Source organism: Epinephelus moara, chromosome 13 (genome assembly GCF_006386435.1).
Source record: "Epinephelus moara isolate mb chromosome 13, YSFRI_EMoa_1.0, whole genome shotgun sequence".
NCBI classification, from domain to species: domain Eukaryota; kingdom Metazoa; phylum Chordata; class Actinopteri; order Perciformes; family Serranidae; genus Epinephelus; species Epinephelus moara.
The window spans coordinates 16,758,621-16,780,911 of record NC_065518.1 but is presented as its reverse complement, the minus strand read 5'-3'; the positions used below and the strand labels follow the sequence as shown (position 1 = coordinate 16,780,911).

The window sequence follows — 22,291 nt, the reverse complement described above, 5'->3', positions numbered from 1 at the left end:
CCATTTTTACCGTTTGTCACTGCACCAATATTCAGGAAAAAGCATGGCCTAAATTATTTATCATTAGTCTGGTTTGGTATATAGTTTGAAGTTCGCATTTTCGACACAAGTTGAAACCGAGACTCTACGAGGCCGCGTCTCGCTGCTACGTCATCTTAAATCAGTCATGTGATTTGGACACACCGGCGCATCCGTGGTCTCCAGAGGGTTAAACATGGCCTCCCTTGACTTCAATCTATGAGGAATGTTCACCTGATTTGGTTTCTGAAAAAAAAAACGAAGTAACTGATATTAAAATGTTGAAGATAAAGTATTCTTTTAAGTCCTTACAGTACTTTTGCTCTCGACTCAAAATAACCCCCATGTTCATTTGACCTTGGTGATGGCTCTTGAATCATAGACCAAATCATTTATAAGCAATCATTTTCCTGCTAAATACTGAGGGTACGAGGGAGTAAGTGATGCCACCACCAACTTCACCTCCCACAATTACAGGTATATGCAACAATTGGCCTGTTAAACTCCACCTCGATTAAAGTTAGGCAAGTTTTTCTCCCCTTAGTTCCTTCTCTCTTCCCCCATCAAATGTGGGAGTGGGGGGAGGGTAGAGTGTATGTCCCGGTGTGGCAAAGTCCACTTCACTCTTTCCTACTTTTCCATCCATCTAACCCTTTGGCTCCCACTCGGACCCCCACACGTATGTGCATCAGGGAGTGTGACATTTAGTCCTAAACTGAAGTGAAAGACTGAACCAACCCCTCATAACTATTCTACGAAAGGGCAATTGGGGGGGGGGGGGTGGTGGTGGTGTAATAACGGCCGTCACAGGACTTGTTTTAGGCTCGTCACCTCTCTTCACAGATCACGCTTCTTCACCTACAACAGATTTAGACATTACGCACAAAATGAAAAGTAAAACAATAAGTTCTTTATTATTATTATTATTATACTATATGACAGCATATTACAAAAAAACAAAGCATTTTTTTCACATTTAAATAAAAACAGCAAAACATAGATGAAACACAGCAGGCCGTACAGTGGGCGGTTACGAAGCGTTTTGAGTTGGTGTCAAGTCCCCAGTGAAAGTCGAACGATTCTATTACAGAGTCGTTTTATTATTTTTATTATTAACTGTGTTACGTGCAATAATTTCCCCAAAGTGAAGCAAACTGCTTTCATGGTCCCTCGCCACAAGATGCTTTTAAAGACTCACAGGGCTCATTCATGAAGCAGCCTCTACATTTTCCCGTGTTCTGACAGAAGAGCAACACAAGTAGTTTGATCCATCACACCCAGTGCGAAAGACTTGAACACCTCAAATCTGCATCTAATTTACAGTAGCTGATGAAATTCAACCACCGGTTTACAACCAGGGTTGTTCCAGGAAAGGCAATAGTGGAGTGAAACTTGTTTAATTCCTTCATCATATGACAATGCCTCCTTTTCAATACATCTAGATAAGCTCTGTAACATCAACCCTGGGACCCTTTTTTTACTTTTAACAAAGACAACAAATTCCCAAAAATAACTTTGGTTTATCTCGTGATGACGAAGAACTTTCCAGAGGGAGTGTAACTTGGGGAAAGACATGGTTTGCTAGTGTTTGAACTAAGGTGCGATACTCAGAAAGCCAGAAAAGTATAATTAAGCACACTTTCTTGGAGCCGAAAACAGGCAAATGCTGATTAAAGTAATCAATTTTTATTATTTTTTGCGAGTCGTATGAAGAAAAGGCATATTTTTGTATTACTGAGTTTAAATAGATTTGACATCTGCAGCTGTTACCTCAGCAGACTGCGCTACACAGCAGTGAAATGTGCTTTAAATTCTGCCCTTTTTTTGTTAAGTACCAATTTATTTTGTGCTTCTGCAGCTGCTGTAGTTTACATTGCTTTGGGTCTGTGGTCAAAACTGAATAAGTTACATCTCAAGACTTTTAATAATTAGACAAAAACTAAATCTACAAGTATTCTTCCCCTTTTTCTCCGTGAAAAACTACATCAAAAAACTTCTACCAGATCCCTCAGCCAGACAGTACTTTCATTTTCCACAATCACCCTGCTCAGTTTTCCCCAAGGCCGCTGTTGTCACAACCAGAGTGTACAAATACGTTAAGTGAGATGTGTAATGCTGCCTGACACATCTGGAAGAGCGTCTCTCCCTGTGGGGATTACATGGACATATGCTCAGGAAGCACGTAGGAGATGTCGTCCCAGGGATGGCGGTACAGACCCTGTTTCAGCCTCTTCTGGTCCAGGTAATGCCCTGATGTGAGACACACACTAGTTAGGTGTCTTGTTTTGGTACTTTGAACTTAGTGTCATGGTTCTGTCTGAGTGGCACTCACCGATAAAGCCCATACTGCGGCCGAGGACAAAGATCCCATTTAGTGCACCGATCTCCACAAACTCGTCAGCCTCATCTCTGGAACCAGTTCAACATTCATGTGAGAGACAATACTGGATAGTGTGCTCGCCATCAACACAGAAAACAGGCAATGCACTTTTGGCATCCAAATATTTTAACTGAATAAAGTGTTTATAACATACAAAAGCATAATATGTTTTTCTGAATTCACAAGATAATAATGTCATTAATACATTAAAACAGGGATTTTGTTTTTCTCAACACACTGCAATGAATTTGTAAGCACATAAGTGTTACTTAATAGGCGTTTTCGGACCAGTGAATCTTTTTCATATTTCTAAGAATCCCCCTTTTTATTGTGTCCGCACTGCAAGAGAGGTAACACTTTACTTGAAGGTATCTACATAAAGGTGACATGACACTGTCATAACTATGACATGACACTGTCCTGAACTTGTCATAAACATTATGTACATGTCATAAACGTTTATGACTGCTGTCATTAAGTCTCATTCAGTTTTTGTAATGACAAGTTGACACTATTTGGGTTGTTTTGCTTATGACAACTTGACATTAATCAAAGTGACATTACCAGAAGTTGTCTTTGTCATGACAAGCTGACATTAAATTTGTTTGGGATGTCCTTATTATGACAACTTGACATTAACCAGGATGACATTACCAGTTTGTCATAACAATATTTATCATTGTCACCTTGTCATAAACACAAAAAGAGGTGCATTTCTTGAACCTGTCATGAACATTAAGTACATGTTATAAACGTTTATGACCGCTGTCATTAAGTGTCATTCGGTTTTTGTAATGACAAGTTGACATTGTTTGGGTTGTCTTGATTATGACAACTTGACATTAATCAAAGTGACATTACCAGAATTTGTCTTTGTCATAACAACTTGACATTAACAAGAAATGCACCTCTTTTTGTGTTTATGACAAGTTCTTGACATTAACAAGAAATGCACCTCTTTTTGTGTTTATGACAAGTTGATATAATGATAAATACTGTTATGACAAACTGGTAATGTCATCCTGGTTAATGTCAACTTGTCATAATAATGACATCCCAAACAAATTTAATGTCAACTTGTCATGACAAAGACAACTTCTGGTAATGTCACACAAAGACAACTTCTGGTAATGTCACTTTGATTAATGTCAACTTGTCATAATCAAGACAACCCAAAAAATGTCAACTTGTCATTACAAAGACCGAATGACACTTAATGACAGCAGTCATAAACGTTTATGACATGTACATAATGTTCATGACAGGTTCATGACCGTGTCATGTCATAGTTATGACAGTGTCATGTCACTCTTATGTAGATACCTTCAAGTAAAGTGTTACTGCAAGAGCTAGGAACAAGTTCTTACTAGTTCTTAGAACGCTGTTTTGAAGAGGGTTTCGTAGCTCCTATTCCAGCAAAGGTATTCTGGTGGCACAAAAGGAACCATGAGCAACGCAAGTGTGCTGTGATCCGTCAAACACATGAGTCAACGCAGCACCAGCAACCGCCAATTTTAGGCCCAGTTGAGACAAGATTCGCGACGAGACGTAACCATTTTAGAAAGTTGCAGAGAAAAGTTGCAGCGGTGTGAACTGGTCGTCTGAGCTCGACTCAAATAGGCTGATGGTGTCACCTGCAACTCAGCTGGTCAAATCCCCAGCAGCTGGTTTTAGAGCGTAAAGCAAATCACCTGTTTCTACAGCCAATCAGCTTGTAGTGAAGTCAGCTGGTCCGAAAACGCCTTACGTATTTGTAAACAGCTATAACTCCTTTTGTAGGAACTGAAAAGTGGAAGCTAATGAATAATAAATAATGAATGCCAATATAGTAAAACACTGTTGTTGTAATAATATTACATATGTTATGTAATTTGATGTTCTTACCGCGTGAAGCCACCACACGTCCTCAGCAGGTCCACAAAGGCGACGCCAATAAAACCGTCTACGTTGAGGATCAGGTTGGGTTTCTGAAAATAAGACAGGAAGTCAATTTATCTAAATGTCAGAGGAGTATGAGTACACCAGACAACTTGCCCAGTTTAACAGGAAAAGGAGAAACAGTCGAAAGATGTCACATTAAAATGTTGTGCGTTTGTCACTAAAATGATCTAACTGGAAGATCTGAACACGAAGTAGTGTCCTTTACTTATTTCACTGTCCAGATGGTGTCTTTTCTGCCACACCTGTCCCTCAGGACTATTTGATTTCAATAGATTTTGCTTTCTCAAGAAGGGATAGGAATCGAGAACCCTGAGCTTATCGATTCCTTTTATTGATGCCGGCATGTTTTTCTGACAGCTGCGCAAAACAGTGACGTCAAGCTCATATCTCTATCTATGCTGCTTGAAACAACAAGGAGTCATGTCAATGAGGAAGAAACAGTCCAAAGTGTGGCTTCAATTTATGAGAAAGTAAACAACAGTGCTGCTTGTAATGTCTGGAAAATGCTAATTTCATCTTTCTAGACAACATGGGCCTATATTCCAGGAATGCCATGTATTTGACACATGTATTTGCACAAGTGTCACTGCTTCCCAACCAAGCAGCACATCTGTTGCTGAGGGTAAATATCCTGTTGTAGCAACATCAGTGCCTCACAGACAGGCTTAATAGATTTCTTCTTTGACTGTGAAAACCTAAATGAAAACAAACGCTGTCATTTCATCTATTTGAGATGAGATAATAAAACACTTGCCAACAGTCAATGCTGAAAACCTGCATAGGCCTTCTGTATTCCACACAGAGAATTGATTGGGAATACGGGAATCGACCAAAAAAAACCCTGAACTTTAGCCGAATTGATCATTGCACTGGTATCAATAAAATCATATCAGTTCCCATCCCTCTTCTCAAAGGACAAAGTCTTCACATGTTTTTATTCACTCTTGGTGATTCAGCTGACAAGTACCTTGGAGGTGGTGATCTTCTCTACGTCCAGGGCGTAGTCCAACAGCTGGGTGGAGGTAAAATGCTGCTTCACGAAGTCCTTCAGAATCTGTACCCGCATGTCGGGGTTGTTGATCTAAAAACAGAGACAAACTGGGTTACGATTTGTGTCTTGTTTCTTGAAATAAAAGATCTGAACTGTAACTGTAAATGATCTCTTTATTTTAGTTCTAACCTAAAGAAGAATTATGCAGAGGTATAACCTTAACAACTTTACACTGTAATCTAAAACACCACATCATTTATGGCTCCTGATGATGCAACTTGAGATAAAATGAAAAGCTGAGCGCTGCATACTGATTTGACTCTGTGGCCGATGCCCATGATCAGCTTGCCGTCCTTCTTCATCTTGTTGACAAACTCCATGGGCAGCATGCCGCTGTCAAACGCCTTGCTGAACTGCTTCGCCGCCGCGTCCAGAGCACCTCCAAAACGGTCCCCCTGGAATTCATGAATAAATCATGTTTCAGTATAAAATCAGTTTTAACGACGTGGTCCAAGTGACAATGTGTAGTGAGTGAGAAAAAAATGGCTGCACAGTGTAAGTGTGTGTGAGCGGAACTGACGATGGTGAGCAGTCCAGACGTGAGGCTTGAGATAAGGTCCTTGCCGGCACGAGCACAGACGATGGTGTTGTGAGCACCAGAGACGGCAGGCCCGTGATCAGCAGTCACCATCAGGCACATCTCAATGAACTGGCAGGCGTAGCGCGGCAACCTGGACAGAAACACAGTTTATTCCACTGAATATATATTTGTAAAACACTTCTTTTTGTAACTGATGAACACCACCACTGTGATACCAACCTGCGTTGGAACCAAAGCAAGCCCAGCACTCCTCCTAAACCCATCTCCTCTTTAAAGACCTCAGTGATGGGCATGCCGGCGTAGATGAGCTCCTGGCCTCGCTCGTCACAGATGCTCGTCATGAATGAGGCTGGCTTACGGATCAGGCCCAACTCCTGGAGGGGTCAAACAGACAGAAGATGGGTTATTACACAGATAATGAGCAGACAGTGAAAAGATATATATACTGTAGCACTTTTTACACAGAGATTGCGTGACAGGGCCGTTATGATGCCTTTTAATTACCCCAGCTTTGCTTTTTTACACAAAACCAAACAATGTCATCATGTTGACCCGGTGTGTGATTTTCAGTTGCATGCCAGCGAAAGAGGCATGACATGTAACAACAGTGGGCCTCTAGTGTGACATATAACATACACTTCAACAGTGCTTCCTAAATAACAACAATGGCATAACGTGCCAATAACAATCATTTACCGTCACTGTTATATGGCAGCTGACTTCATCCTCTCTTTGGAGGGTAAAAAGCTCGCCGACCTTATGGTCTCCCAGATTTGTGGACATTTTCGACTACTGTTCTTCTTTTTTTTTTAAAAGCATAAATTCATCTTTATTTGATACAATAATTATATGGAGTATGTATGTTCTAGATTTTCATTACAAAAGTTGTAGAAAATATATTTCATAGTATATAAATAACATAAAAATAAATTCAATTGCACCACAAATTATGTGAAATTATGAAAATAACATTAGGAAAATAAAAACCTCCAGGGTCTGCTAAACAAATGGAGTGAAACTGAAATGTCTAAATAAATCTAAAAGTTTTTGCCAACTTAGATTTTTTCAATTTTTAATTTTCAGTAGTCAAGTCAAGTACATTTTAAAATCAGTATCTTTAAAAAATATAAAAGGAGGGTAGTCGTGTTTTTTTTTTTTTTTTTTAAAAAGGTATCATTTTTGTTTTACGACTTTGATGGGACAGTACTTAAGTGTGAAAGGGGGAGAGAGAGGGGGGATGACATGCAGCAAAGGACTGCAGGACAGAATCGAATCAGCAGTCCCTGCAGCAAGGACATTGCCTTTGTACATGGGACGCTACCCACTGAGCTACTGGATGCCCCAAGGAGTCCAGTCTTTTAGGCCAAATCAATTTATACATATAGAATTTTTCTAAAATAATGATCAAGTCAATTATGTACTTTTCATCAGCTAACGCCTCTTCTTTGAGTTAGCTGCTAACTGCCACATGCTGCTTTTTAAATCTCCAGGCGGTGGGTCGCACACATAACGCATCGTCACAACGGCACACCATCCCCATCCTCCCAGCTGTCCCCTTATACACCGACGTCACTTTGATGCTGTTACTACCTCCGCTAATGGCTTAAAGGTGAGACAACTCTGTTCCTCCATTAAATGATTGTACCTTTTATAAAGAGCGGTGAGGCAGTCTGTTAAAGGGGCTAATGTAAGCCTATAAGTGACAAGAAATTGCAGTACAGAAACAAAAGCAAACTGACATGGTGGAGGTATGAGAAGTTGATTATCTAACTGTTAAGTGTCCCATTGATTTAATACATAGGTCTCAATTCTTTACAAAACACAATGACCTTACAATATTTTTTGTTCATATTCTGTTTCATGTGTTTATGCTAAAAAATGAATATTGGCTAATATAGACCGTTACTGGCCTTTAAAATCAATTTGCTATTGGCCACTGGTTTAAATAACCAAAATAAACCAATATATTTCCGTAATTAATAAACTGTTAAAACTTTTCACCTGTCATCACCGCATTACACAATAAAAATAAATTAAATTAAAAAAAAATAAGTGAACCATCTTCCAGCACCTCTAAAGCTCTCTAATTTAAATTAAATTAATAAATAAAAACGGATAATCTTGAGATTTAAACTGTTACCATACCACATTCAACAACTATTTAATTCTTCAGTGGCTAACACAGATGTTGTTTAAAAAAAAAAAAAGAGGCCATTTTTGGGTTTACTAAGTAAGGAGTAATGATTACGTTTCTTACCCTGGCCCAGGAGTAATCCATAGGCACTGTTGGAGGAGGCACCTCCTGGGCAGGAATGATGGTCCCATTGGCCACCAGGTCGTCATACACGGTCCTGTTTCACCATAGATTCACAATATCAGTTAAAAACCCTAAAAACAATTCAGTGACAAACTCTGGTGTGACTGTGTGATGAATGTCTCACTTGATGACATCCCCCAGTTCATCAAAGCTCTTCGGTACATAAGCTCCAGCGTCCCTCAGAGCCTGGTTCTTGGCTAATGCTGTTTCTGAGGCCTGGTTGGCGCAGGCTCCTGCATGGCCAAACTGAACCTGAAGATGGCAGCATGACATTGTTGAGATATTCCCTCCGAACCACAACAACAAAATCCATAGCCAGTCATTTCAACACAGCCACCACACCTCTGAGGCGAACATGGTGGCGCAGGTTCCGATACACCAGCACACCACAGGCTTGGTTATCCTGCCCTCTCTGATGCCTTGGCAGATCTTGTACTCCTCTGTGCCTCCAATCTGAGGGGTCAGAGTGACAGAGATGTTAAAATGTGAATTGTTTTTAGTCATTGCCTTTTGTAAATTAAAGTTGATGGTAATCTGAAAATATGAACATCCATGGAGCTGCTCTCACCTCTCCCAGCACTATTATCATCTTGACCCCTGGAGTGTCCTGGTAACGGATGACGTGGTCCATGAAGGTGGAGCCTGGATATCTGGACAGATAGGACCAAACACAAGCACTTAAAAGTCTTTCAGATGACAAATTATTTCTGTGGATGATGTATGATGATGATGTATTTTGTGTCAAGTGCTAAGGCTCTGCAAGGTGTCAGTCATCGTATCAAACAGACCCCATATTCGATAAACAGTTGTGATTGGCTCTACTCATGTCAGGTTGGCTGGAAATCTGTGAGGACCAGAATCAGATGCACCTGCTAGAGCCAATAAAACACAAGCTCACAGATTCATCTGGTTCCCAGGCAAATAAATTATCTAAAAATCCCCAAACTTACACTTTCACAACAGGCTTCAATAAGACAACTGTCTCTGAGCAAATATTTGAATAAGTTGCATATAAGTTTGTGTACCTGTCTCCTCCGATGGCCACACCTTCATAGACGCCGTCTGTGGTGCGGGAGATGATGTTGTTCAGCTCGTTGGACATGCCCCCAGAGCGCGACACATATGCCACGCTGCCAGGGCGATACAGTTTGGAGGCCAGGATGTTGTCCAGCATGCCACCTGTGTTGCCGATCTTAAAACAGCCTGGCTTGATGCCGCCAACCTGGAGGACAGAAAATACTGGGTATCAAATGAACTTATCTGTGCCAGGTGAAAGTGATCATTATTCGTCGTACATACATTAATGATTAAACACATCTACACGCTCTCATAACGACACCATGACTGCTACATTCACAGTCACTGCAGCACTTTGAAACACTCCCTTTAGTAATAGTCTCTGTTGGTGAGATATGTCTGCATACCGTAGCAGGGCCGATGATAGTGACACCTTTCTCATCAGCCATCTTGATCAGCTTCCTTGTCTGAGCTTCAGGGATGCCCTCAGCGATGATAGCAATTGTGTGGATCTGAAAACACAATCAGATAACAGAGCCAACTTTCATATCTAGCTGAATGTTTATGCAGCCATGTATGAGCTTATATGTAAGCATGGTACGTCTTTCTACCTGCGGGTACTGCATGGACTCCACAGTGCTGTCGAAGGCTGAGCGCAGTGAAGCAAAGCTAATCAGGACGTCCACCTCGGGGTGCTTCTTCATGGCGTCGGCCATGTTCTTATAGACCGGCACCAGGATCTCTTTGTGGCCCCAGTAGAACTTCTGCTTATGATCCCCACTAGGAAACGTAGAAATTACAGAAATAAATATATACAAATATATTTTTACTTCCCAAGAGCAGTCTGGTTTACAACTTTGGAGATCTATGGTAACCACTGATGTTACATAGGCTACATTCACAGTGCGGGGCTTAAAGCTCAACTCAGATTATTCCCCCAGATCTGATCTTTCCGGGGTTTCCCACACATTCATTTATTCATGGCAGTGCACTACGATAACACGTGTTAATTTTACAAATTAATCTTTTTTTTGTTGGAGCTGGAATATTCATTAGGAGTGCTATTGGAATATGTATAGAAAACCACACTCTCGGAGCGCAGAGCGTACTCTAGGCAGAGACGGAGCAGCAGAGCATCAGGCACAGTGAAAGTAAAATTTAACTGTTCATTGCACTGGGTCTAAAAGTTTGCTTTCACTCGCCTCTGCAGCAGCTGCTCCTCTTATCAATCAGTCTAATCTGATCTGATCAGCTCTGACCAGATTGACTGATCAACTAACTCGCAACTCAAAACTCCACAAACTGAGGAAAAAGTAACAGAAGAAAAAAACTCATGAAGATTTCCGCAGTGCGTTCACGGACCCGCAAAAATCTTTAATTTAGAGAGGTGATACAGAATGATAAAAGGGACACATACAAATTACTACAAAGGGTGTGAGTAGGATACTCAAATTCTGTCAATAAAAATCTTGTCTTCGGATCTTTTAGGCTCAGTTTCCTACGAAAAGTACAACAGAGTTGAGCACAGGCGTTTCATCAAGATGAAATATGACTTGATAAACGATATGAAGACAAGTTAAAGCAGAAAATTAAGATAAATATATCACAACTAGAAGTTAATACTTGCTCAAAACAGTTGACCGTAGTGCAGGGTGTCTACAGGTATCAGACAATTAAATCATGTTTTACTTATTTAAGCATCACAGGTAAGCAGGTTTTGTAGGTAAGTAGCATATATGAGGTCTTGTGAAGAGGTACAGTAAGTGTTGTGTAGGAACATGGTTATTAGAGTGAATTAAGTTGATCTACATTTTGCCAACAGGTGAGTCCAAGTATAAAGTAAAATGACAGTATTATAGTTTTCTTTAAAGATTTGTAACATTAGAAATGTGGACTTTTACATAGAAAGGCTTGACTCATTTTCACAAATAGATACTAAAAGATGTATAAATGAATTTAGACAAAATGTTTGTAGTTGTTAAGAGCTCACAAATTCAAATTTAAGACTATTTAATGACTTTTAAGGCCTCATTGTTGTAACATTAAGGAGCTGCAGACACCCTGTACTGGATGAGTTAACACTGTACACTGTATGTACTACATGTTTCCTCAGTTATTTACACGGTGATGAAATGGTCGGTGTAGTTTTCCTAATTATATTTGCATCATGGGTGTAAATTACAACACCCACCACACACCCGACATCAGCAGTGAAACAGTATTTAGGACAATCTGATGTGACATTAAAGTTCCTCTGTTGATTACTTACATTAAGACAATTACTTTTTGTATTACCAGTTTTCTGAAATGCTTTGTTTAAATATGCAAATGAGGCCTTATCTAATTAAATCTGCACATCAGAAAATATTGTCAACAGCCATAAGTAAATCAATTTTCCCCATGTTTGTAGGAATAAAGTGTTATATAAATCAGGCTATAAATGATATAAGAACAAACCCATGTGTAAAAAACCTTCAGAATATATATGGGAATAAAACTGAAAAGTTTGGTGTTATGTAAGAGATACTGCAGTGGAGTTTTCTAGCTCAGAGTATGAGATAAAAATGGCCATTTTCTGAAAACTAAGACACTACATGTGAATAGGATAATCGTTTTAACTGATAGATATCACCATGAAACTCACTTACATTGAGACCACTACTTTATGGATTTCAAGTTTTCTGAATTTTTTGTTTAAATATGCAAATCATGCTCAAATATGAGCTTTTTGTATGTTTTAGGACAAAAATCTGATTTAAAACAAACACCTAAATGTGTTTTCTGGATGTTTTCTTTAGAGATGTACCGATACCACTTTTTCCTTGCCGATACCGATTCCGATCCCTGAACCTTAGGTATCTGCCGATACCGAGTACCGATCCGATACCAGCGCGTAAAATAAAAATGGATGGGATATCAATTGTTGTATGTCTCAACTCCTAAAACTCTATGTAAAATATTAAGAAATAAATACATAATAGTAGAATGAATGCCATGAAATTGGCTGTACTCGCCGATACCCGATACCGCATTTTAGGCAGTATCGGAGGCATTTCCGATACTGGTATCAGTACAACTCTAGTTTTCTTTCCACTCGTCTGTAGAAAAAGATGTGTAACGGCTGCACAATAGCCTGAAATCTCAAAATTGACCAGTGCATGACCAGTTTTGTAAGTTTTGTACTTGAGATCCTGGGGAACCTACGTGAAGGGGTAGACCATGGCTGCCACCGAGGGTTCCTCCCGGGAGCAAACGTAGTCGAAGTCCAGCATGCCTTGCACGGCTCGTGTTTGCATGCCCCAGACTATGGTCTTTGTTTGTTTTCTGAAGAGTGTGGTGGCTTTGGCTGTAAGAACAAGACGGCAGAGAGAGGGGGACACACAGAGTGAAAGAGAGCGAGAGTCAAGTTAGAGCTGGAAACAGAAATAAAAACCACCACAAGCGAGAGGAGGGGGAGGGGGGCGGGGTCAGGCTGAGGAGAATAGCAGGAATGGGGATGGTAACAAGCAGAGTACAGAGAGTACTCACTCTGAGGACAGAGATACAGGAGGTAGAGAAAATAACTTCTCATTGCAATAAAAGCACCACCGCTTCAAGAGGAAGATCGTGTTTCTCTTTGCTGATGCAGTTTTTTTGGATAACCAATGCGCTGTAATTTGGGCACAGTACATCTGTCTTTAGCTGACAAATTACATTAAACCTAATAAGTGTGATCAAGTTATTCTCCAGGATACCTCCAGGACACACAGTTGAAAGGATTAATTTGGGTTCCCATGATGTTAAAATGAAAATGGCAGCTGCATTGTCTGAGACGGACAACTAGTGACTTGGTTTGACCATCAAGGGGCCGATGTATTTTTACATTTTCCCCCTTAATATCAATGACAGTATTCCAATGGTGATTTTACATCCATGTTTTTTCCAAATGCAAAAAGCTTTTTCTACCGTTTGTTAGAAACATCAACCTACCAATGACCAAGCCAGAAAACCCCGTAAGCCTTGATTGTTGGCGACAAAGGTGTCCATTAGTAACTCAATGAATGCATTATAAGCCAAGGTCCAGACACCAAAGCAACCCAGCAGCAGTGCAAGAAAAACAGAGAACCTGAAATATTTAAATGTCCATGGTCAGTGTGAGTTAAAGGGACACAACCCTGCGACAGATGTGGGTGTCACGTTCGGTTTAAAGAGCATGATGTCTTGTTAGTGTACAATGTGGTCTGAAGCATTTGCTGTTAATCACCATCTTGCCACACATTTGTTCCAGTCCTCCCAAGCCTCTCCTCTCTGTCCAGACTCCCTGCCTTCTGTGGTTCTCTGATCTGAGCCAAAGGAAGCTGTGCACAGAGCTACCAACTGTGCAGCACTATGACGGCCTCTGACTGAGGGCTACAGAGCAACAAGTAGTTTTCCAGGGTTTCTGCAATTAATCATATTATTTTTAAGATATTTTTAAGACTATAGACGGAGATTTTTATTCATTCCTGTATGATGGCAAACCAGCGAGGTTCTTTAGACCATTGGTTCCAGACTGGTCCGGCCACAGGGTCCAGATTCCTCCTTAATCATTAGTTCAACGTCCACACAGATTAATACTTTAAGTGTCACACTTGTGTTTGACCATATTGTCGAGGTAGTTTGCCATCTCTGTGAAATAGCTGTTCATTAGTCACTCAATCTACAGCAGGAATTGCACTTCAAAATAAAAGCTCTGTGCCGGAAATTGAATGTACTTAAAAATAGAGTGTGCTCTTTACAAACTTGACATGTTTGTGAGTCACTTGTGGTCCATTCAGAATGGACTCACCAGTATCCACCAGTTGGGAACCACTGCTTTAGACCTTTCAAGACCTGCAAGTATCCTGGTTTCAGGTTGAAGCTGGTCTTTAAAGGGGAAGCAAACGAAACGATCGATTTCGTGCAGCTGTGGTGGGCCATTGTTTTGTCTTGAGGTTCCCGTACAATTAAATTCCAATAATATTAAATGTCTTCTAGGGTTGGGCGACTGGATGAAATAAACTGGCTGTAGGTGGCTGGCTGAGCACATCGCAGGTTGGTTTTTTTGGGGGGGTGATTACTGTCATTTTATTTTCAGGGTTCCTACACATTTGGAATTTCAAAATTCCATACTTTTCCATACCCTAATTTCCAGACATCTCTGCGTTTTTTGGGGGGGGGGGTTTTCAGATAATATGTGACATCTGAGTAAATATATCAGTGTATCATATTTCACATCATATTTAATTATTCTTAATAGGCGATTGTAGCATGCAAATAATGGCATGCAAATAAAAGCTCAGGTAAGTTCAATGTCTGGGCTGAGGCAAAAAGGTTGGGACTCTGGGTGCAAGCGATGCAGTAACGAGACGTCGGTGTTTTTTCCTTTCATGTGGCTCAGAATCGCCTTCTCCCCCATGTTGGCGATGTCAAACGATTTCACACAAAGCTTGCATCTAGCTCTGTGTGTGAATTGGGAATCCTTAGCCAACCAGGATTTATATATGGTATTGTCAAGCCATCCATCCAAAAACTGGCATCTACCCATTGTGAACCACGTGAAACTCGACTTCTTGTCGAAGGTGCAGTGTTGGAGTGAAACTTGATACCTGGGGGGCTGGAGGAGGGTCATGGGGCAGCGGACTGGACATATCACTTGTCAATCAGGTAAAAGGGACAGTATGTTTTCTGACATGTTTGCTCTCACACAAACTGTGCTTGGCCCGGCAGAAAACACGATCGAGATTGATTAAATTAATACCTCATTTTCTATTTTAGAAAACAGTATTTTAGAACAGCGGTAACAGTCTGGAAACATAAATATTTTTCCATACTTTATTTTTCATTTTCCATACTTTTTAATACCTGGAAATTGATCAAATTTATTTCCATACTTTTCCATACTTGCGTAGGAACCCTGTATTTTGCTAATGTAATGATCTGCCTCCAAAGAACGAGAAAGAGCCACTGCTCAGCATGCAGCTAAACACAAAGTGTGAGGACAGGCCTGGCTATGTGAGACTGCTCAGCGACGGACTCTTGTTCAGCAAGCTAACACTTAGAGCAAGGAGAGCGGCAACAGCTGAGAGAGACAGCAGGGAAGAACAGTGAGTAGAGTCAGCATATTTTCGCATCTAACTTTGTAAATTAAGAATTTATTTTGACCGAACCAGAGTTGGCGATTGATTGAACAATGGAAAAACTAAGAGTGAGTTTTATTTTGTGTCTGTCAAGTCTGAATGAAGTGTGTTTTGTGCTGAGTTAACAAGGCAGTTAAGCTCATCTGAGTTCAGTGAAAGAGAGAAACTTCAATATATTTTTCAGTTTAATAAGGAAAATAGGTGTAGGAATATTTCCTTTCTCGACATTTTGTGAGTTTATTTATTAGACTAAAAGCTAAGAAAGCTTGTGGACTGAAGTGAACTCGCAGCATGACTATAACAGCAATCGCAGGTTGACATTGGCCGGTTGGTAAATTCAAATGAATTTCCAAACCCAGATGTCTGCCGTGATTTATTTTCAAAACACTTTTATATTATACCAGGCAATTTAAAGATGATTCACTAATGTCAATGTGGATGGAAATGCTTCAATAAATTTATGTTCATACACATATCAGCACCCCTTCAGGTGAATAAGCCACTGTAAGAATGCGAAAAAGGATAGACTGCGGAGGAACAACATCGAACAGACAAAAAATGGGAAGGCAAGGAGAAGTGGACAGAGGGCGGAGAGGGCAGGAGGACAGGCTTTTCACACCCTTCCATACCTCCGCTGCAGCCTGAAGAGGCTTGCGCTTCTGTGACCCCCACGGCACGGGAACACAAAGTATGACAAAATGAGCACAAAAAAAAAAGAGAAAAGGATGAGTGCATCTTTACCTCATTCACTGAACAGTTTGGTGCATTCTGTAGACTGAGCTTCATCTCTGAGAACACTTCATAAAAAGCACACTAGAGGAAAGACCATGCAGAGCTCGGCTGCTACAGAGCATGCTCTTACTGTGAAAAGCCACCTAAAAAGTTTAGTCTATCCACAACAGCCTACAATAAAACTATCTCTAAACAACAGCACACAACTCAGTCTAAAGATGACAAACCTTCTCTTGTATTGATGAGTCTCAGCATTAGGAAACTGACCTGCTTAATTTCTGGATTATCTACATTTCTACAGTTTTTAATTACTCCAAATACAACTTATTCATGTTGAACAAATACCAAAATCTTATTGCTGAAGAATATAACATCCCCACTAGACTAATGAGGCACTGATGCAAACATGTGGCCTCAAACACAGACACACACCCTCCAGGATTAATTGTGCAAGCAGTAAGAAGACAGAGGCAGACCGATGTAGAGTGTGTGTGGCAGCCGAGCGCAGTGTGGGCATGGCACACCTATCACTTACCTTTCCAATCGCCCGTGACTGCATTCTTCAGAGGCAACAGTATAGAATGAAGAGCGTCTTAGAGAAATGAGTGTAAGAAAGACGAGGGTGAGTGGATAGTTTGTGCAGCAAAACGTGAAGAGCAGGAGGGAGAAATAGACAGAAAATTAAAACGCAGGACAGCAGAGAGGGAGAGGAACACAGAAATACAGGGAGGGAGACACAGAAAGAAAATTAAAATGCAGAACAGCAGCGGGGGAGAGAAATACAGAAATACAGGGAGGGAGAAATACACGACGCAAGGGTAAATGAAATGAAAAAGCAGCAGGGTATGAGTACATATGGAGTCTTGCTGATAAGCAGCTGTGGAGAGGTGAGCGCCGCTGTGTTAGCTACCTGCTGGGACACCTGCTTTGCACTTCTTAGCTGGGGTGACATCGTTAGACGTTCTCGGCTCAGAGAATGAAGCTGTCCTTGTTGCAGCAGGAGTCTGGTGCAGAAAACAGAGAAACAAATATGTTATTCCAAACATTTACAGAACCTTCAGAGAAGAAATGGTAGCAGGAAACAAACAATTTCCCTCATACACTAAAATTTCACTAACATTTTTCCATTTCTACTATATGTACGGCATGTGTGAATTTATCATGCAACAATATAGCCTTGACAGCAGGTATACATTGTGAAAAGAACATGGAGGACCACAGTTAACAAATAAAAAAGGGGCTAAAGAGCAAACAGGCTATATAAAAGGCTACAGCGCTATACAATAGAGCTACTCAAATACGGTCAAAAGTCCAAACCTTTAAGTGTTTCAACATGCATGACTGAATTGTATCGCAAGTAAATAAATTACCTTAAACATACAACAACTACAGGTGGACAAAAGGTGCGTATATACTTGTGCAATCTCTAATTTTAACTCTCACAAATGCTAAAATTAGTTAAGTGGATTTACATAAGGACAGTTCACAGTTTAAATGTCCATCACTGGACATAATTACATGAAAACATGGTGCCTGTCCCAAGCAGCACAACATCTGTAACATGTAAAAGAGAGAGGCATAAGACCATTCCTATTTCCCCTCAGTGTGTGACTGAATGAAAATACCTTTGCACTGCTGCTGGCATTGAGGAGGAAGTTGGCCGTATGTGCGTCCATTGGGGGCTGGTTAGGGATTGGCTTGTGGCCCAGAGCCATTCCAACAATGGCCGTCATGTGGGTTTCAGTGCCAAACACATGGATGGGAATACCTGTGGTCTTCCCTACAGAAAGAGTTAAACAAGTCCATTTAAAATACTTTCTACCAATTTGACTTAGATAAAAACCTAATAACATTTTATTTGGATAGTTTATAGAGTATTTGTAACATTTCAATAGGTGATTAGTTGAAATTCAACGATTCAACTGTTTCGCTTTGTCTGTAGATGTTTTTAAAGCATATGTGACAATTCACGAATAAACCTACATATTGTTAGAAGAATTTAGCTGAACTTTATAAACTGCATAAATAGAAGTACTCTACAAAACGTCCCAAGGTGTACTACCCAAATAAAGTGTTACCAAAAACTGTCATATCACCTGTGCATGCATTCAAATGCATCATCATCCCTATTTCCCATCAACTGCAATAAAATCCCTTGAAAAATGCTTGACACCAAGTATTTATAAGTTACAAATTATTTCTAGTTCCAACATTTTGCAGGTGATATGCAGTTGGCAATGTCTTGCAAGATTTAGTAACTTTTCAGACCCTCTTAGCAACTTTATTTCTAAAGAGTGAATAGCGACAAATTTATTGACTTATTTAGACTATCAGGTAAAATACTGAAGCATATTCATTACATTGTAATTTATAGGGCTGCCTCCTAATAGTCGACCAAACGCTAGTCGACCAGAAAGGTCCTTAGTTGGCAAGATTTCATTGGTCGCTTAGTTGTAGAAAAAAATAGTGAAACTCTGTTAGGAGCTCAGCTCGTCAAAATAAATCAAAACCTATATGACTGGACCATGTGGGAATATAATTTGAAAGGACAGACACAGGAAGTGGCCACACTCAGCAGTCAGAGAGGAGTCAGGTTAATTTCCAGGGCTGGTACCTGCAGTTATTCCACAGGCTAGTTAATAACATGTCGGGCAGGAAATCCAAAGTGTGGGATCATTTTGAGAAGGTGAAGGACGAACCCAAGGTGATATGTAAACTCATCTTCATTGGTCGACTACAAACATGACGTATCATCTGAAACATGGAAGTAGCTACATGCCCATTAGCCCACAGCGTCATTAACAGGCGGCTCGCTCAGTGTGTGACGTGCACTTGTAGATAAAATATAGGCCTATATTAATGAAGGTTCATTAGTACGGTTTTGTATTTCTCTGTAATGTAGCACAGTGTTAACAATGTTACTGATACTATTCTGTCGCACACCTTCAACTCAAACCATTGTGTTGCCCCGCCCCAATATATAATTTCATAATTGAATTAATATTGTAAACATGCGGGCAGTTTTAGGGAGTTATCTTTGAAAATGACGCTTCACAATAAAAACACTTGAAACAATTCCCTTATTGTCGAACTGGGCTCCTGTGACCTTCAGCTTCATCTCACTCACCTACTTCCCCCATCACCCTCAGCCCCTCCTGATAGTTGGGCCCACCACGTCGAACGAAGATGGTGACCTCGTGCTCCTTCAGAGGACCTTGGTAGTCTTTGATGGCCCTGACAATGCCCTGAGGACAGAGAGATGCAGGTCAGCTATGTGGATCACGGACTGTGGATTCTTCAGAGATACCTGCTCAGGTGTTAAGAGCAGCTCAGACGGTTGATCACTGTGGATAATGCGGTTTCTTTTCATTTTTTTTTACCGGTATTTTTTCACCAGTATCATCAGTATTTTTCTGTAGAGACAGTACTTATTGTTGTCTTCTATGGGTTAACTGAATTTGTAATTTATCATTCATTAGTTATGGCGCTGGATTTACCAAACAAACATGGGAAATGTACTTTAATATCTTCACAAAGGGAACAAACTTTAGTTTTCATGTTGTTTTTGCTCTTTATAGAAATGATGAATACACATTTCATTGACCTTATCACACTCTGCAGGCCTGAGATAACATCTACACCTGCTGTTGTTTACTTTTCATGATGTGTCTGATAAATACAGTGTGGTATTTCACCTTGAATGTGGCTGCTACATTGGTGAAGTTGGCGATACTTCCTCCGATGATCAGCACCTTCCCTGCAGGACACAGAGAGAGAAGTGTTGATGATTTAAGGATATGTTTTATGGCTGAAATCTGACGCCCCACTAACATAGTTTGGTGACAGCCATGACTGTCTATTGCTGGCGGCGTACACACAGTCAACAGTGTCCTTGTGAAACACTGAGGGAGAGCATGCAGGTCACATTGCAGAGGAGTGATCACACACTGACTTTCATGCTTAATGCAAACAGCTACAGGAGAAACGTCTGGTTTGTCTGAAACAGTCAAGATTTCCCAAAAGTGTGTTTCCCCCCTCGTTCACCTCTGCCCTAATTTTTTGTGCAAACAAGACCAGACGAAGTGTTCACTGCACACACCTTGAGAATGTTTCTCCCGTGTCATGAGAGACAGGATGGTTTTTGCGTAGTCGTACGTCTGCTGTTCACTGGGTGCGCCAGAGTACTCGCCATAGTTGGCCAGCTCGTCCACGCCGCCAAGGTCACAGATGGTGTCGCTGAAGAGAAGAGAAGGTGGACAGTTAAGTTCTGTGTCCTGATTCTAGTTCACTTTTGGGTTTAACAGTTACGTGAGGAGTTTTCATGTAAAAAAAAGTTATGCTCACATTCAGTTTTACTCACTAAAGTGCACTGTGTTTATCATTGTGGTCTAACAAAAGTCACAAAGCCTATTTTAGTGTATTTTTTAAAGTAAATCCTGCATTTTTCACTGCCTCTGTTAGCACATACATGGGCACACAAACCAGTCACCAGAAGAAAATGTTTGAATTATAGGTTTCTGCAAACAGCAGATGAGCCTTTTGGGGAGTTTGCTTTGTCAATTATGCTGCTGTTATTTCAGTCAAACAGACAATGCTTTTGCCTGTGACCAGCTATTTTGTGAAATCTAAAGATACGTTACACTTGCACGTTTTGTACGTATCAAACCAACATTTCTAAAGTTATGTAATGTATGAGCAGAATTTGTCATCAGGGGGTTAGGCTGTGGGTGCTGTGTTTTGCTTTTAGGCTCCCATCATTGGTGTTTTATAGTGACACCTACCAGGTAAAGTTCAACAAAAAGCCTTTGTTTTTTACCAGGACATCACTGCTTTTCCTGCTAGCAATGTGCCCCCCAAATGTGGTATTTTAAGCCGAAACATGATCACTTCCTAACCTTAGTCAAGCAGTTTCTGTCTAAACATCAACACACATTTAACACAGCGTTGTTGAAATGTAAAGTTTTAATGTTAAGCTACATAACAACGTGCAAATGTAACATATCCTGATTGCAGAAACATACAAAGCCAACATTTTTTCTGACAGCTGGGTTGTGGCACATTACGACCAACTGTAGATCAGTGGGATAGGGGAAAACCATGGGCAGGACGCAAACAAAACAGGGACCCCACCTAAAAAAAGCTGCTCCAAAGTGCTACTAGGAGGTTAAAATCTCCACAGGGTGCCTTAAAACCAAAAACTGCTGAGTTGGCAACAGGAATATCAAACAGGTGTTGGATGCAAAGCACAATTTGTTTTTGCATTTGACAGCGACTGCTTTGTTTCAAGCAACAGCTCAGTGGCACAGAATATTATACATACAGTCTATATTTCATTTAATAATAATAGCTTCTTTTAGCTACAAAGGCTCAATATAAACCCTTATAGATAAATGGAGTACCTGTAGACCACTGAAGCCCCTCCTCCGGCCACCATGGTCCAGATCCTACCGCGAGGGTTCAGCAGGGTCAGCTTCAGACTGGCACCACTCTTTGCATCCAGATCAGCTATGTATGCCTCCTACAGGGGACAGATAGTGGTAGTAAGGTCAAGGATGGAGGCATAGACTCAGATTCAAGCTACTTGTGCACTTCAGTTGCTGACAAATGTCGATGTAAGTAAATGAAGGGGTATGCATTATGTACGCACACCAAGGAAAAAAAGGTACTCCTCCAAACCATTCAACTTTTACACCTGTGATGATTAAACTGAGAAAAAGACCTGTTTACTTAAAGAGGCCGCAGTATCATAACCCTATAAACCTTAATACACACATACATAGATCTCACCTCTGGATATGCTTCTCTGCCAAAGGGAGGAGGAAACTCCACATCACCCCATTTAGCCTTGCAGATGTAATCTGCTGTAGCATCAATCTTAGCTGCCATGTCGAGGACGTACACTCCATCTTTGGTGACGACTGTTAAGAGAATAAAAGAATAATGAAAAAAGATACAGAAGAGTATGTGACAGGGGTGAATCTGATCATTTAAAATTGATTCTTAATGTGCACACATTAGTAACTTGTTCCCATAAATTGATAATGAATCCTCTTGATGAACTTAATTCATTCTCTTGAATTATTAATGCACAGATGGAGCTGCTACAGTGATAAAACACTTCCTCATGTTCTCAAATTTAAGTATAAACACCAGATCT

At 40.5% G+C, this 22,291-nt stretch overlaps 1 protein-coding gene across 3 annotated transcripts in view; it reads right to left on the bottom strand.

Annotated features, from left to right (window-relative positions):
- Positions 1-906: 906 nt before the first annotated feature.
- LOC126399634 (ATP-citrate synthase-like) overlaps positions 907-22,291 on the bottom strand; it is a 34,233-nt gene continuing 12,848 nt past the window's right edge. Inside the window, exons 7-30 of one of the 3 annotated variants that reach the window (XM_050059736.1) lie at positions 21,922-22,052; positions 21,534-21,652; positions 20,234-20,370; positions 19,830-19,891; positions 19,262-19,379; positions 17,760-17,914; positions 17,045-17,138; positions 16,670-16,726; positions 16,032-16,061; positions 12,470-12,611; positions 9,877-10,045; positions 9,673-9,777; positions 9,274-9,470; positions 8,817-8,898; positions 8,591-8,701; positions 8,373-8,500; positions 8,189-8,282; positions 6,151-6,305; positions 5,911-6,061; positions 5,642-5,785; positions 5,307-5,420; positions 4,283-4,365; positions 2,351-2,427; positions 907-2,268 (exon numbers count right to left, since the gene is read on the bottom strand). In XM_050059736.1, coding sequence (XP_049915693.1) covers positions 2,174-2,268; positions 2,351-2,427; positions 4,283-4,365; positions 5,307-5,420; positions 5,642-5,785; positions 5,911-6,061; positions 6,151-6,305; positions 8,189-8,282; positions 8,373-8,500; positions 8,591-8,701; positions 8,817-8,898; positions 9,274-9,470; positions 9,673-9,777; positions 9,877-10,045; positions 12,470-12,611; positions 16,032-16,061; positions 16,670-16,726; positions 17,045-17,138; positions 17,760-17,914; positions 19,262-19,379; positions 19,830-19,891; positions 20,234-20,370; positions 21,534-21,652; positions 21,922-22,052 — 2,750 coding nt within the window. In that variant the 3' untranslated portion in view covers positions 907-2,173. The remainder of the gene's footprint in view (positions 2,269-2,350; positions 2,428-4,282; positions 4,366-5,306; positions 5,421-5,641; positions 5,786-5,910; positions 6,062-6,150; positions 6,306-8,188; positions 8,283-8,372; positions 8,501-8,590; positions 8,702-8,816; positions 8,899-9,273; positions 9,471-9,672; positions 9,778-9,876; positions 10,046-12,469; positions 12,612-16,031; positions 16,062-16,669; positions 16,727-17,044; positions 17,139-17,759; positions 17,915-19,261; positions 19,380-19,829; positions 19,892-20,233; positions 20,371-21,533; positions 21,653-21,921; positions 22,053-22,291) is intronic. The other 2 variants (XM_050059737.1, XM_050059738.1) reach the window with 2 other exon arrangements.